General features: G+C 39.2%; 2 protein-coding genes across 2 annotated transcripts in view; both read right to left on the bottom strand.

Annotated features, from left to right (window-relative positions):
* The window catches only part of LOC134661815 (solute carrier family 15 member 2-like), a 30,946-nt gene extending 18,013 nt beyond the window's left edge, over positions 1-12,933 (bottom strand). The window contains exons 1-9 of the mRNA XM_063518009.1: positions 12,736-12,933; positions 11,464-11,549; positions 10,983-11,167; positions 9,253-9,363; positions 8,859-9,174; positions 8,601-8,745; positions 8,192-8,333; positions 7,150-7,263; positions 6,057-6,238 (exon numbers count right to left, since the gene is read on the bottom strand). Coding sequence (XP_063374079.1) covers positions 6,057-6,238; positions 7,150-7,263; positions 8,192-8,333; positions 8,601-8,745; positions 8,859-9,174; positions 9,253-9,363; positions 10,983-11,167; positions 11,464-11,549; positions 12,736-12,893 — 1,439 coding nt within the window. The 5' untranslated portion in view covers positions 12,894-12,933. The remainder of the gene's footprint in view (positions 1-6,056; positions 6,239-7,149; positions 7,264-8,191; positions 8,334-8,600; positions 8,746-8,858; positions 9,175-9,252; positions 9,364-10,982; positions 11,168-11,463; positions 11,550-12,735) is intronic.
* On the bottom strand, positions 12,928-16,289 carry LOC134661813 (uncharacterized). The gene is made up of 4 exons (XM_063518007.1): positions 16,145-16,289; positions 13,825-13,977; positions 13,295-13,355; positions 12,928-12,932 (listed from the first exon to the last, which is right to left on the bottom strand). The coding sequence occupies exons 1-4, from the start codon at positions 16,268-16,270 to the stop codon at positions 12,928-12,930; spliced, it is 345 nt and encodes a 114-aa protein (XP_063374077.1). The 5' UTR covers positions 16,271-16,289.
* Between the last annotated feature and the right edge of the window lie 349 nt (positions 16,290-16,638).

Raw genomic sequence — 16,638 nt, 5'->3', positions numbered from 1 at the left:
TCTGCTTGCCAATATATACCTATAGCAAGCAAATATTATAATAAAGTTGTTGATTAATGGGTAAGAAGAGCAAAACTCTTGATATAACAAATTATATATGACTCTGTTTACACATTGATTAATGTTTAGTGTGAGTTTATACATTTGTAGCAAATGTATGAACTCATATTAAACATTAATCAATGTGTAAACAGGCCCTGTAGGTATGAATATTGACGTTAATATTGTGTGTTCAGATTTACAGATGGCGCTTCATAATGGATACACAAAAGTTCCACGAGAGGGCTCTCTTTCTCATATATATATTATACTACTCTTTGCGTCAGACATCGGATTTCAGTAGGGAGTTCCCATATCGATAAACTCAATTATCAATGATTTTCCCATCTATCTAATACCTTTAAACGAGCAATTCTTGCATATTTATTTATTTATATATTTATTTATTTATACGTATATATATTTCGGGGATCTCGGGAACGGCTCTAACGATTTCGATGAAATTTGCTATATGGGGGTTTTTGGGGGCGAAAAATCGATCTAGCTAAGTTTTATCTCTGGGAAAACGCGCATTTTCGAGTTTTTATGTTTTCCGAGCAAAGCTCGGTCTCCCAGATATTAGATATTATACAAGTTAATCGCTCCTGGTTTTTTAATGTAATTTTTAAATCATAGTAAATTCTACCAGCTAACAACTCAAAATTTGCATTAACCTTTTCGACGCCGTGTCAAACACAAAAGCTGTCACGCTGACGCCACGTCACCGAAGTGTCAAAACTGAAATTGAACTTTATGCATATGCACGAGCGAGTAGCCATTAACAGGCTTTCCCCTCTGCCGAAAATAGGCGGCCAACGGTCATACACAATGTATGGACTGACGTTTATCTGACATGACTATTTTTACGTTACGCATACATTTGACGTTCCCCTCCCCCGCAAAAATCGGCAGACTGTTTTGTACAGAAAATTACAGACATGGCGTCTCCGTTTGATTATATCCTCCAAGATATGCACGTAGGTCTATATGTATGTTGCTCTGTGGTCTGTGACCGATTAATCGGTCTTTGGCGTTGAACCTACGGTGCGGATATATCGATCATTGGCGTCTAAAAGGTTAAATTACTTTGCCTTTCCTGTATAGGTGAACCAGGATCTATTGAGGTTGCGCCATGTTGCGGAATTTCACTGGAACTAATTTTTTCATACTACACTGAATTGTCACCCTATACATGAGAATAACAGCGCCCTCTTGACAATTATCATATATTACTGGTCAGGCTATAGATATATGTAATGCAACTTTCTCATTCGTTTTTGAAGAATAAATAAAGCCTTTACAAGCTGGCGTGGTAATATTTTTTTTTCTGTAACGTTGATGTTCATCAATTCGATAGATTGAAAATAAAAAATGGTTTCTATTCCCTATTTAAATCCTATATTCTATGTAAATCCTTTTGCTCGCATGGTTTTTAGTAGAATATGTTGCTTTTTCATATTATCGTATGAAGGTACACCTGCCTAAGAAACCATCCATTAGGTGGCAAAGAGGGTTTTTGGTTTAGCTAATACTTAGTGTAAGGCCTGAGTAGACGCTCGAGTTGGGCGTGCAGCGGGGCGGGGCGTGCGGCGTGCATGTTAAACAAATGCAAGCGTATAGGAGCGGCCGTAGTGCACGCTGCTCAAATTACTTGTGAGCCCGACGCCACGCTGTACGCCCCGCCGAACGCTCCGCTCCGAGCGTCCACTCAGGCCTTACACTTAAGAGTGAGACACAGGCGAGTACGGTCGTCGAGCTGTAAGGCAATCTTCACGGTGTGCGTTACGCCAGGCGTGGCTCACTTCACGATTTCGTCACTAAAAGTACATCCGTCCCGCCCCAATTTTGGGGAAAGCCATAAGCCGCGCGTGGCGCTGTCGCCACCTAGCGGCCATATCTGTGCTGATCGTAACAGACGCGTTTTGTTAGAGAGTGAGTCTTCTGTACTTAGTACATATTATTTATTATGTATTATGTATGCTCATACTTCGGAGCGATGTGCGAACTGGCGTCAGTGTGAAAACTTCGTAACTCCGCAAACTTACTCGCCCGTCTAGCACCCCCTTAACACTCTAAGGCCCACTTGCACCATCCCACAAACCCAGGGTTAAGCGATTAAAGCGTTAACCTAGTGTCAAATTGTACTCGTAACCATGGTAACTCCAGGTTTAACCGTTTAACCCCGGGTTAGTGACATGGTGCAAGTGGGCCTAAGGCAGCGGTCGGCAAACTGCATGCGGCCCGTGAACCTGTCACTTGTGGCCCGCGAGCCTCCTTGGCTATTTTGTATGTATTATTGGCAAACGACAATGTCTGATAAAGTCATAAATATTAACAAAGTGCGGTCCGCGTCAACTTCGTTAACTACTATGTGGCCCTTGGCTGCTAAAAGGTTGCCGACCGCTGCTCTAAGGTAAAGTTCATGGACAATAATAATTAAATTAATTGACCGAGGATTACTTTATTAATTTAACAGTAAGTTACAACGATTCAACTGTATGATAATATATAAAACGCATTAAAAGTACATATATATATACAATTAACACAACATTGACCCTCGAATCCATTTACATACTTCATTTATTTTATTTTAAATAACCAGATTAGGGCCGGATGAGCAATTTCTTATTTACACCATAGTTTTATGATAGTTTTAACCAAGATCACATTCAAAATTATACACATCAGCAAGGGTGACTTCACACTGGCACCGCAATAGAATGCGACGACGGTGTGAGAGTGAGACAGCGCTATACATCGCTCTCTCGCGTGTACACCGTCGCCGCATACTTACGGTTGCAAAACCGCCTCAGAACAGCAGTAAAATAACTATGTATATTATTAAGTATGCACATATTGTAACGTCCTCAGGATGTCCCAACACAATCACACGTTGCTGAAAAGGGTCTAGCTATTATTTTAACTAAACAGTAACACCACAAAAATATGTGATTAATGAATACACTTAACCCTTAAATGCATGATTTATTCTTTTTGCCCAAAATTAATATAAGTACATATGTATTTATGTATGTAAACACTTTATTGTACATAAGACAGGTTAAGATACAATTAAAAGAAAGTATACAATGTACAAAGGTCTCTCTCAGGTGATCTCTTCCAGTCATATGTGTCACGTAATTGTATTATACTGATTCTGGGAAAATAATAAATAAAATTAAAACATCCATTTTCACAGCTAAATCAGTGTTAGAAGTAACAAAGGGTAAATCATTTTTTATTAAATAGGTATACAATTATTGGTAAGAGATATATGAAAAATCTTACTACCATAAGAAATGTATGTACTTACACTATTTGTGATATACTTATAGTTATTAAATATAAAAATTATTGCAAGCCCCGAAAATACCGCCTAATTCAAATACTAAAAATCATCAACTTGTGGTAGTATTCAAATTTTCAAAATGTAAAAAACAAATGTAATTTTTTAAACTATAAAATCGGAAAATATATGAATTGACTATCAAAATAATTGTACAGGAACAAATCGATTTTATCTAATAATGCATAAAATTATGTTTTTTATCCATCACTATGCATTGAAGGGTTAAGAGCAATGCTACACGTGTCAGTGTCACTGTATTTGGAGACTGTCCGTCTCCGTTGCCCTTGAGAGTATCTAGTATTCGTTTCCGAACCCTATAATAACGTAATGAACATAATTCGGGCCTGCTATTTCTTCTGTCTGGTAAAGTTTTCGGTTTAATAAATAGTATAGATTTAAGCGTATTGCAACAAACGTGTATGATTTCATATGAGTGCCAGACTGTAGCGTTTATGAAGTGACACATTTTGATAAATTTGCTATTTAGGTATCGCTAACGGCACGTACCCACTCGCGGTTACAGCCGCGGCGGCGAGCCGCTATTCCATATTGTAAGTAAGTGGTTAAGTTTAGTGTTCGTGGCGATGCGGTATATTAAGAGGCCGGTATCGATTTTAGTCGCAAAAATGTAAAATTGATAGATTTAGTCGATGAAATTGTACACCTTTTGTTACGTAATAGAAATAACAAGTACTGGTATCTATTAGCACGTCTTCTTATCTTGAATTTGTACAGATCATTTTTTTGAAAACTGACTCACTAAATTAGTAGTGATTTTTTTTCTGATGGACGTTTAGGTAAACGCGCGCAAAACACTGATTTAGTCGATCTTATTTGTAAATTTCGTAAAGTTTGGACTGCTAAAAATGGTAATTTTGTATTACACATATCCTAAACTCCAACTTGCATAGACTACATTTTTGTTATATGATACTGAACGAGAGTAAATGAAAGTTATACGAAATCAATTTTCACCAGAAATTACTTCAAAACAAGTGAACATTTTTCGTGAACTTCGACTTAATTTCAACGTAACATTGATACTTAAACAATCTACAACATTTCCTGAAACTGTTCTTATACATCATTTTTTATAATTCATAACTATAATTTTATGATGAATTTTTAAAAACTGCCCCTTCTCGTCACATATTGCCGGTGACGTACGCTCGGGACCTTATTATTAAAAGGCAAGATGAGAAGACGTGTTAATAGAAACCAATACTTGTTATTTAGATATTACGTAACAAAAGGAGTACAATTTCAACGACTAAATCTATCAATTTTACATTTTGGCTCTAAAATCGTTAACGGAGCCTTAAAAACGGTCGCGCCGCCGCAGTCGCGACCGCGAGTACCATAAGTTGTTGAGCACGGAGCACGCGCCCAGACAGGACGTCACCGCCGGACAGCGGCCAGCAGCTATAGTTTGTTGCTTTCTAATAGAGCCCGAAGGCTAATCCTATTGTCTATTGTTAAGTAAAACCGCTCGTGCCACGTGCCACAACCACCTGCATAAAAAATCGGTACTTCGGTCACTGAGTGCCGGCGAGTCGAACGCTACAGAACCAGTCTAAAATGTGTCATCGAGATGCGTAACAAAGGCGCGTTATCGGAGAGCGCACCTACACTGGTTTTTTGAGCGTTGGACTAGCCCGCGCTCAGGTGCCAAATAGAATAATTAGGACCCTTTTTTGCAGGTAAGTAGCACGTGCGGTTTTACTGAACAATAGACAATAGGATAAGCCTTCGGGCTCTACTAGAAAGCTACAAACTATACCACGGGTGGTCGCGGTGCCACACGCCGGTCTCGCAGACCCACTCCCAACTTCCCCGCTCCTCCTCTTCTCTTTCGCCCCCATCCTCCTCAGGTCATTCCCACCTACAAAATTTACATTAAATGATATAATCATAGTGATTACGCACAATGACAATTGAAACTCATTCAATTTCAAGCAGTGCAGCAAGAGAAATAAACGTGTTAGGTAATTTTACAATAAAATACGGTACCCGGAGATAAGCAATGCACAAATTGCACACCGGTCTTTGGAAAGAGACTCTGCTAATTTCGGCTTCGTAGATTATCACACACTATGCGACGTTAGTGAAGTTTTTCATAAGAAGTTTACATGTCACCGATTTGACGTAACTAGTAAAGCCCAAAGTGCAGTATTTATTTTATATGAAACGACACATAATAAATACGATGATTGCTGGACAGTCTCCAATGCACGGAAATCGTATTTTTATAAACACCTGTGCTTTATTTATCGCCGCGTACTGTAATTATCGGCGCCATTCGAATTTTCTGTTTTAAAGTCATGGAGTAATAAACTTGGAGTGTTCCAAACACTTAGGTATTTATTAAGAGTAAATCCATCGAGACGAAGTCGTGGGCAAAATCTAGTTTTATCATAAAAAAGCGTTCCCAAATCTCACTTAGAACTCATTATAAAACGGTTTTTAGTTTTTACCATGTATGGAATGAGCACTTAAGCTTTATATCTCTATGGCGTCGCGAAGTGGCAGCGACATGTCCGCCGAACTATTTGGTTATTTGCCTCCCTATCTTTTGCATTTTAAAGCGACAGAGGGGCAGATAAAGAAATTTCTATTGTCGCGGTAGACCCTCACTTCTTAGGTATCGGTAGTGTTGTCTAGTCACTCCGGCTGGTGCGGCGCGAAGTCGGCATACGTGGGCAGCAGGGCGGCAAACAGCAGGCGCAGGTCGGAGTGCGCGGCGCTGGCGGCGGGCGGCCCGAACGTGTACCCGTAGCGGTTGACGCCGGGTACACGCGGCGGCGGCGACGGGTCCGCAGACACCAGGCTCCGCACCTGCGGCACCGCCTGCAATACCATATTTGACTACTTGGAGGATACAACTAAACGGAGTAGCCATTAACAGGCTTTCCCCTCTGTCGAAAATAGGCGGCCAACGGTCATACACAATGTATGGACTGACGTTTATCTGACATGGCTATTTTTACGCTACGCATACATTTGACGTTCCCCTCCCCCGCAAAAATCGGCAGACTGTTTTGTACAGAAAATTACAGACATGGCGTCTCCGTTTGATTATATCCTCCAAGTTTGACTTCTAATCAAATCAGTTTCTTTTTTCGAACTGTCAAAACGATTTTTGACAGTTCGAAAATCGTCATGATGGCGTCGATAGTTTGGTGAACGTTTTATTAGATAGCGGTGAAGCCATTTTGAATAAATGACACGAGATTTCAATAAATAATCTTCCGTACTACGATTATTTTCCCCTTCTGATGATATTTCATCCTCCAAGTAAATTATAGATGGTCAAGCAAATCTTGTCAGTAGAAAAAGGCGCGAAATTCAAATGTTTTTCAAATTTGCCGCTTTGACCTTGGTGGCTGACGGTGTGTTATGACGCCGTGGTACTTTCCACATGTTGTCACCGTGAAGACGGCCGCCATTCAGCGGCCGCTATATGACGGCACCGCTTTCGGAGGAATCCAAAGCTTAAGGCCGTCTCTGGGTGTCAGTATGGCCACTTTATCAGCGGCGTTAAGCTGCGCTAGTTCACTTTCAAGTGACTATATGACGTCAGTGCAGTGTGCATCTAATATCATTCATAAATGCATTGTAATATAAAGATTTTTTACGTAACGCCTTTTTTTTACTATAGAAATAGAGATGTGTCCCGATATATTTGGCCATTTTTTCCGTCATTATCCATTTGATGCTGAGTGTGGTTTAGTTTGGGCGACTTGTATGTAAGCACTCACCCCGTCGACGAGGAGGTTGGCCATGGGTTTGATGACGCACAGGTGGCGGATGACCTCGTCGGGCCAGCTGCGGAACAGGTTCAGCTGCTCGTTCGCCAGCGCCTTGGCTCGCTCCTGCCGACAAAACATACGCACAATCACAACACTGGCAAATCCCGCCGCGAGAATCCTCATTTTTGTAAATATAGTTCGTTTTTTTTAGCATTAGAAATAAGGTAAACAATCTTGATGTGTCTTTTAATTGAAAAACACATTTTAAAAATAAGTTACGGTAAATATGTAACAATTATGAATCTAATACGATCTTTTATAGTCTTCTGCTTTCATAAGTAATAGTTATTGATTTTTAAAAAGTATTTTTCAATTAATAGACATGTGAAAATCGCTTACCTTCTTTCAAGTTCTTTCTAATGCTAAAAAAACGAACTATAGCGGTTGTTTTTTTTTATTTACGTATGAAAACTGTCACTGTCAATAGCAGTTATTACTTATTAAGCAGTAAGCTATTTATAATTTCAAACGAAAAATTTAGCTTGTCTGACCGCTGTCATAGACACAAAAGCAAATTAAAATAATATAAATAAAAGCATTTGGCATATTATTTACCGACTAAGCGCGTAGCGCGGACTAAGCCTATCCGGTTTAGCTTGACCATAACGGCTTTTCTTTGTCACCCAGTTCTCTTCTACGTGTGGTGTAGTATATACTTAGTACGTAAGCATTGCATATAAAAACATGTATCTTGCCCAATTAGATCAGAATAAACCATGATCTTCATCGAAGCTGTTGTTTGATTAACGCCGTCCGTACATACGAGTCGCATTTCTTAACAGATTCGCGTGAACTTTAGAAAATAGATTCATGTTTTCTAAAGTTCACGCGAAAAATTCAAACACTGATACGACCAATATCCATACGTATATTTAATATATATATGATAGAAATGGCAGGGCCAAGGGAGTTCGCGAGGTCTACAGCTCACGGAGCTGCTAGTTATTTAATGGCGACAGTTGTTGTAAACCTTTTGTAAGGTCCCCCGTACCTGCGTGGCGGGCTCCTGGTCGTATTTCTCGGCGAGCTCGCTGGCGTTGCGCTGCAGCCACTCGAACACGGCCGGCTCGCGCCACTTCGACCAAGTCAGTTTCGCGTACAACAGTATCAACTCCTTTAGGTTCTTCGTGATTCTGCAACACGAACACATGATACACCCTCACTGGAGATTTGCAGTGAAAAAGCCTCCAAAGTTGACCAGTTCTGATGCTCTTAGGCGAAGTTATTGATACTCTGCAAGCACCAAGTGTCTAATATGATGTTTTTCATAAGCAGCTGATACCAAACAAACTTATAAGTAGATAATTAAGTACATACAGTGATAACAAGAATATGAAAACATTTGTTAGTGCTGCCTGCATATGTTCAGCCTTAAGCAGTATAATGGGGTAACGTCTCACTTGGTCTCGGCTATGCACGTGAAGAGCGCGCAGGCCTGCAGGCGCGCGCCGGGCGGCACGGACGCGCACTCCAGCAGCCGCAACACAACCGCCGGGAACCGCAGCATGGCCGCTTGCAGCAGCTCGTCCGCCTTGCTCGTCTCCTCTGTACATACATATTAGGTTGAATAACGAAACGCCCCGAGCGAATTGAGGCTACCAGCGTCGGCCGCTGACACATTGTAGAAAAAACATCGTATAGCGTAAACCTAACCTTACCTTTATTTTTAGTAGCAACATGGAAATGCGCCATAGCATACGAGTACTGTATGCTAAAAAGGAACCCGGCATCCCTCTCCTTGGCCCAGTGGTCGACGGCGTCGATCAGCCACTGATGCTCGCGCGCCCGCAGCGCCAGCGTGTCGATGACCAGCAACACCGCTAGCGGGTCCGACGGGTCGAGATTCAGTAGCATTTTAGCTAATTCTAAAGCAGTGCGGTGGCAAGCTCGATTCGTCAGCAAGTGGATATATTTTAATACAGCGACGTGGAATGTTCTGTTTTCCATATATGCGTATAGCAGCCGCGTTCGGGGCTGAAAAACAAAATAAGAATGTTTTTGTGTAAATTTATTTTGACTTTTAGAATCTGATCTGAATGAATTTGAACTCACATCTGCAAGCTGAAATGAGGGGTGAGCTACAAACTGCATGTAGGCTATAGCACGCTCGACCAGTATGTTGGCTGCTGTATATTCTTCTATTTGGAAGAACATGTCTACACTCTGCAAATGATACTTTTATTATTACTTATGTGGTATACATGTACGAGGGGCGTTCAATATATAATGAGAATGAGATGTAAACTCTTTAAATATTAGGAAAGTAAATACTGGCCGGTAAAGCTAATCTACCTAGCTGATTGCCATGAAAAAAAAAACTAACTGTTTTTAGTTTAAAAAAAAATACGGCGATTTCTTTGCGATGCTATTGAGTACGTTAGCGAAAATGGAGAAAATTGAACTGCGCGCCGTTATCAAATACTTGTGTTTGAAAAATTTTTCTACGGACCAAGTCGATTTAGATTTACGGGACACTTTAAGGTCTAATGCTCCTCCGTATTCGACAGTCGCACGTTGGTGCGCCGAATTTAGACGTGGAAGAACATCGACCATGGATGACCCCCGCTCCGGACGCCCTACTACAGCAGTAACTGAAGAAATTGTGAAAAAAGTCGAAAACTTAGTTTTGGCGGATCGTCGTGTCACGGTTCGTTTTATTGCTGAAAATGTAAAGATTTCAACTGGGAGCATGCATAATATTTTATATGAACGCTTGGGTATGAAAAAGGTATCAGCGCGTTGGGTACCCAGAATGCTTACTGACACGCAAAAACAAACTAGAGTCGAGATTTGCCAAGAAGGTTTGGACCTGATACAGCAACACAGGGAACTTTTTTTGGCGCGATTTATAACAATGGACGAAACATGGCTCCATCATTACGACCCTGAAACGAAACCGCAGTCTATGACATGGAAAAGGCCATCATCTCCAACTCCGAAGAAATTCAAGGTGGGCCCATCTGCCGGTAAGGTCATGGGCTCTGTTTTTTGGAATGGTAAAGGGGTCGTAATGATTGAGTATCTCGAGCATGGAGCCACTATTACGGGCACTTTATATGCCAAACAAATAGCAACATTGCGCAATGAGATCCGTGAAGGTAAACTCTCGAAAATTGTGTTGTTCCATCAGGACAATGCACCGGCACACAAGTCCGCCGTTGCAATAGCTGCAATACGTGATGCTGGGTTCGATATCCTTAAGCATCCTCCGTATTCACCAGACCTCGCCCCTAGTGATTTCTACCTATTTCCGAGATTGAAGGAATACCCGAGAGGCAAGAAATTTGAAGACGACGACGCGGTAGTCGCTCCAGTACAGGTTTTTTTAAGTACTCAAGATGAAACCTTTTTGTAGAAATGGAATTTTAAGTTTAGAAAAAAGATATACTAAGTGTATTATGCTAAAAGGTGACTATGTCGAAAAATAAAATAATATTTAATAAAAGTTGTATATAACATACTCATTCTCACTTTTTATTGAACGCCCCTCGTATTCTTAATAACAATTCGTAGATTATACATAGAACAGGCAAGCCGAAAATAGCAATGTATCTGTAGAATATAGTAAAACAGCCCTATTTACTTTTAATGGATGCAACAATTTTGGACAGTTGCAATGTCTAAAACCAAGTGCATTAACTAGTAAACTTATCTTTCTCTTTGCCTCTGAAGCTTGGACGTAGACACCCCGAAAACGATAGAAAACTTATAGATGCATTCGAGATGAGACTGACACAGAATATTGGTCATAATTTCTGTATGTGCAGAGTAGGTGAGTGTACCTCGAGCATGGCTTCGACGTGCATATGGCGCTGCGCCTGCTCGATGGCAGCCTGCGGCCAGCCCTCGCGGCGGTCCACGGAGGCCAGGTGTAGCAGCCGCTGATGCATGTGCCGATACTCCTTGCTGTGATCGAACGTGAAGTGCGCGCACCCGTCCGCGTTGCGCGTCATCGACATAGATAGCCCTGGAGATATAATTAGGGTTTGCACGACGGATCCGAAATGTATGGGAAGATCCGCGGATCCGGATCCAGATAATTTCATACATTTCGGATCCGGATTGCAAACCCTAGATATAATCAATGAAAATTCTACAACAATACTGAGCCACTCAATGTCCTTTCAATCTGCAAAGGTGCATGCCTGCCCAAAAATAACGCTAGTGTGTTAAGATAATGAATGCGCATAGGCCAATTAAACGTTAAGATATATTTGGAGACAATAAGATGTAAGAAGTTATAGTTTTCACTGTTTAACTTACCAAATTTCTTGAAATCGGCTGTGTATTCGACTGATGGTACAATGATAGTTTTCTTTTGAATTCGGAGTTGTGCCTGCCGGTTACCCCTGATTAGAAATAAAATAACCAATATAATAAATTGTGTTGGATCGATATGTAAGTTAACAAGACCGGCCAAGTGTGAGTCGGAAACGCGCACGAAGGGTTCCGTACCATTACGCAAAAAACGGCAAAAACATCACATTTCTTGTATGGGAGCCCAACTTAAATATTTGTTTTTTTTTTTAGTATTTCTTGTTATAGCGGCAACATAAATACATCGTCTGTGAAAATTTCAACTGTCTAGCTATCACGATTCATGAGATACAGCCTGGTGACAGACAGACAGACCGACGGACAGACGGACAGTGGATCTTAGTAATAGGGTCCCGTTTTTACCCTTTGGCTACGGAACCCTAAAAATGAAGTTACAATAGTATAGAGATGAAATGGTAGAGCTGGGAGATGACCGAATGAGATGCTCTTATGGAACTGTCAGTAGGAGTAGCAGAGAAAGCGTTATTATTGTCTCTCGCGGGCGCATGCATACCTATAGCACATCACATCTATATAAAATATACTAGATCTATGAAAGTAACCCGTTATTACTATACATCTACAACCCTCAAAAAAGCGGCAAGTGCGAGTCGGACTCGCCCATGAAGGGTTCCGTATTTAGGCGATTTATGACGTATTAAAAAAAAACTACTTACTAGATCTAGTTCAAACCAATTTTCGGTGGAAGTTTACATGGTAATGTACATCGTATATTTTTTTTAGTTTTATCATTCTCTTATTTTAGAAGTTACAGGGGGGGGGGACACACATTTTACCACTTTAGAAGTGTCTCTCGCGCAAACTATTCAGTTTAGAAAAAAATGATATTAGAAACCTCAATATCATTTTTGAAGACCTATCCATAGATACGCCACACGTATGGGTTTGATGAAAAAAAATTTTTTGAGTTTCAGTATGGGGAACCCCAAAAAATTATTGTTTTTTTTTTTCTATTTTTGTGTGAAAATCTTAATGCGGTTCACAGAATACATCTACTTACCAAGTTTCAACAGTATAGTTCTTATAGTTTCGGAGAAAAGTGGCTGTGACATACGGACGGACAGACAGACGGACAGACAGACAGACAGACATGACGAATCTATAAGGGTTCCGTTTTTTGCCATTTGGCTACGGAACCCTAAAAACGGCAACTAATCGTTTGTATATCAAGTTAATAAAGAGGAGGAGTGCACTAACCGTTTGTTTCTTTCTTCAGTCGGCTCAGCTCCGAACATTTTTCTCATTTCATTGGCGACGTTCAAGTGCTTCTGTTGCACCAGCAGCACGTCGGGGACGAGCGCCAGCGCCGGCAACGGCTGCGACGAGGCTGGCGCCGCGGCCGGCGGAGCGCCCATCAACGCATTGATCTCCTTCAGGGACTTGTCTATTTCATCCTAAAAATAATACCAGAATAAGCTTCCTTATCACATTAAATTGGGGGTCATGAATCATGAAACCAAATTTACGGAATAGGTACAGCGGAAAAAACATATTTTTAATTAATCAAATGAAGGTATGTCTATTGCGATGTCACTGTCTTCGTTTCTCATACTAACTTCATAGTAACAACAACCCCTTTTGACCCCATAATGTACAGTAGGTACCGAACAAAATATATCACCAATCACCATCATGCTTCTACTGCCAAAAATTTTCAAGGTTTGCCGTAAAAACCCGAAGGTGATATAGTTTTGGTCGGTACTGTATATTATGTAACTACATACATAAACTAGTTTCAGACCCAAAATGCAGCTACCTTCTACTAGAAAATCACCATGCAACTTCTTTAAATCACTTGAGAAAAGTGGTAAATAGACCTATAATATATACGAAACGATTTAATATAGTTTCACAAAAGTTCACTTCATTGAAAAGGCTCAACTAAAGGTAAAAAAAAAATGTTAGTTTAATTAGCTTACTTTACTTTCCAAAAGGGCTCCAAATTCTTATGTGCCCAGGGGCCCCAGCATAGTTTAAGACGGCCCTGGCTCCACCCCTTCCACAGAGAACTTTTCATTTCCCAAATCGCAAACAATTGTTTATTCATTTGATAGACGCATTAAAAATAGGTACATTCATGTGGAAACTAGTAAATTTTAAATACATAGTACCTAACTATGTATATGGGATATCTTACAAAAGCTACCATGTTTTTTGATTAACCAAATTATAGTAACTATGTATATGGAATGTCTTACAAAAGCTACCATGTTTTTTGACTAACCAAATTAATGTTGCAAGTGTTTCACCAATCATGTTTGCTATAATGTAATAAAAAATACGGACCTCTCCATCTTCAACTGCCTCTTTAGCTTTCTTTAGTTTTTTCTTTTTTCGTTTATTTTTCTTCTTGCTTGTTTCTGGCTGGGGTTCAACCTCTTCAACTGATTCCGATTCTGAGGGCTCCTGCTCTTTTTCAGAGTGAGAGCTCAACTCAAGCTGTCAAAAGAAAATGGTTGGTTTTAGTTTTATTTATATCAACTTTATTGCACAATACACGAAAATACAAATGGAAGGCAGACTTTATTATATCTGTTGTCTGTCTATTGTCAATCAATCCACCAGTTTTATTTATTTCTTTAAGTTTGATTGCACAACATTCAAAATCTTACAATTAGCCAAATGCTTTAATAATACCTAATGCCAGTCAGTTTCTGAAGTTCAAAGCAAAGAAAAATGAAGCCAACATACAATTTAAGCGCTTACTATGGCTAATAGGAAGACAGTCCCCTGTGACACTAAGCAACAAACTTTTGGTATACAAATGCATCATAAAACCTATCTGGACGTATGTTATACAACTCTGGGGATCAGCCAGCAACTCTAACCTTGAGATCCTTCAAAGATTCCAGAATATTGTTCTCAGAACAATATCTTGAAGAATAAAATATAAAGAAAGGCTAACAAATCATGAGAACGAACTTGCCAGAGACCTATTAAACAACACCAATAACATCACAAGACTCAAAAGGTGGCAGATCTTGGAACTAGACCAGAGAGAATAACTCACCCCCTCTCTTCACATAAAAGGAATGGTGGTTAATGGACCACCACCTTGAAAAAAGAAATGTATAGATACATACAATCTGATTATGGCTATGAAAGCCGATGGCAGATGAAAGTAATAAAAAAAATTAAAAAGTTTCTGAAGTTGGGATAGGTTTAAAATCGTAGTCTAGTTGATTACAAAATGGAAGTATCAATATGTTAGACACTGATATGACACGCAGGTACAATATTAGGTTTTTAGGTTTAAGATTCTTTATTCTCATTAAGAATTTGACATTCACTTATATGAGAACTTAAAACTACACAAATACATTTATTTTGCATGAAATTAGCGAAAGCACTAATAACATGGAGGGTATTTAAACATACAGTAAAATAAAATAAAATCTGCCGACATATGTACTGTAAAACGTTGTACAATACAAATAGGTAATTCGCAACTTGTGTTGATTTAAAAATTTCCTCTTTTCCGCACTTCTATCATAAATAACTATTATTGCACACCTCATTACAGAAAACAATACAAAGAATACTGAAAATAAGAGGTTAAACAACACATGGTCCTATTGCTAAAAAGTTCCAGACAACCTTTAGGTAGCGGAAATTAATAAATTTATGTAATGTCAGTATTAGGTGTTTCACATGCAATAAAAGAAGTCTAGGGCAGAAATAAATCAAAACAATATACCATAAAAAAAATACATATTATAGGATACATCCATAGAGAAATATAGTAAGACAAGAGTGCTCACTCCATACATCAGTTCAGACTATTAATTTCAGTGTCTACATCTAGCATCGAGTAGCGGAACTATCAGTACTGCTATTTGACAATAGATGTAGCAGTACTGATAGTTCCGCTACTCGATGCTAGATGCTAATAGTCTTTTTGGTACTAAAACTGATGTATGGAGTGAGCACTCTATGTATTTTTTTCTCTATGATACATCTTATGTAGGTACCATACAAGGTAGAACAAAACTAAGGAACAGGGAAATATATCTAAACATATTATACTACATTGGTTGCATATACAGCGTAAACCATATTTATCATCAAGTCTTTTTAAACCTCAAACTTAATCACTTGGCTTGGCTTAATTACCACAAAATATGGCTTTGCATTGTTTAGTCTGATACCTAGGCAAGGGCTATATATATGGGTTAACATTGTGCAATAATGTTTCTCGCTTTGCAATGAATTATAACTATATATTTATAACTGATAGGGTTAGCCGTAACATTAGTTATGTAAAACGAATACCATTAAATCACATAAACAACAGTAAAACCTTGAAAAAAAGACCAGTCCCTAAAATGTATACATGGATGAATCAACTCTATCTTGTCATGTCATTCCAGGTTTTATGACATTAGAATTAACCAAACATACATTTTTGCAGTATTTTTGCTTTTCCACATAAAACAAATTTGGTACAAGTTCTTCTAACAAACTGTCTTTATTGTTGCCTGGCTAATGGGACAGAATAACAACAAGAAAGCTGCGCTTCAGAAGACAGGAACACAATATTCATTTAAATCCAGTAAGGTACCTACATGATTTTATAAATATTTTACTTCACTTATTATGTACTCACCCCTTCATAAGTGAACTTAGAAGCTGTATTCTTTGCATATAGAGGTTCGTAATCATCATCGGAATCATCACAGGGCTCTGGCAGACGGTTATCACCAAATACTTTACGTACATTTCTACTGGACATCTTAAATGTGGCTTGTATTCTGTAATTCATAACGTTACCATTAAAAACCTGCAGACTTCACAGTATTTCAACAGTATAAAACTGCGAAATTTGCATCACAACATACTCGGGAGATGTTTGATATCGTATTAAGATTTAGGTATTATTATTTTATCGATAAACATTCATCGGTCAGATATAATGTGCATAAAAATTATATAAGAAGGCAGCGGGTAACGAAATAGTGCAATAAAAATATTATACATGCCGAACTGGGAAGTTGACTTAATACAGTTATTTAGTGTATTATGCTGGTGTTTAAATCCGTATTGTACTTACTGTTTTCCTTACCTCTAGCACATAAATTCTGCAAACAGTAGAAACTAAAA

The sequence above is a fragment of the Cydia amplana genome, chromosome Z (genome assembly GCF_948474715.1).
Source record: "Cydia amplana chromosome Z, ilCydAmpl1.1, whole genome shotgun sequence".
NCBI lineage: Eukaryota > Metazoa > Arthropoda > Insecta > Lepidoptera > Tortricidae > Cydia > Cydia amplana.
Note: the sequence above shows the minus strand (reverse complement) of the source record. Positions and strands in the feature narration are given on the sequence as shown.

Excerpts from the sequence above, each read along its gene's own strand:
- LOC134661813 (XM_063518007.1), bottom strand. The coding sequence starts at position 16,270 with ATGTCCAGTAGAAATGTACGTAAAGTATTTGGTGATAACCGTCTGCCA. Across the intron at positions 13,978-16,144 it reads CTAAGTTCACTTATGAAGGG|CTTGAGTTGAGCTCTCACTC; the intron begins GTGAGTACATAA and ends TTCTTTTGACAG. Across the intron at positions 13,356-13,824 it reads AGGCAGTTGAAGATGGAGAG|GTCTATTTACCACTTTTCTC; the intron begins GTCCGTATTTTT and ends TATATATTATAG.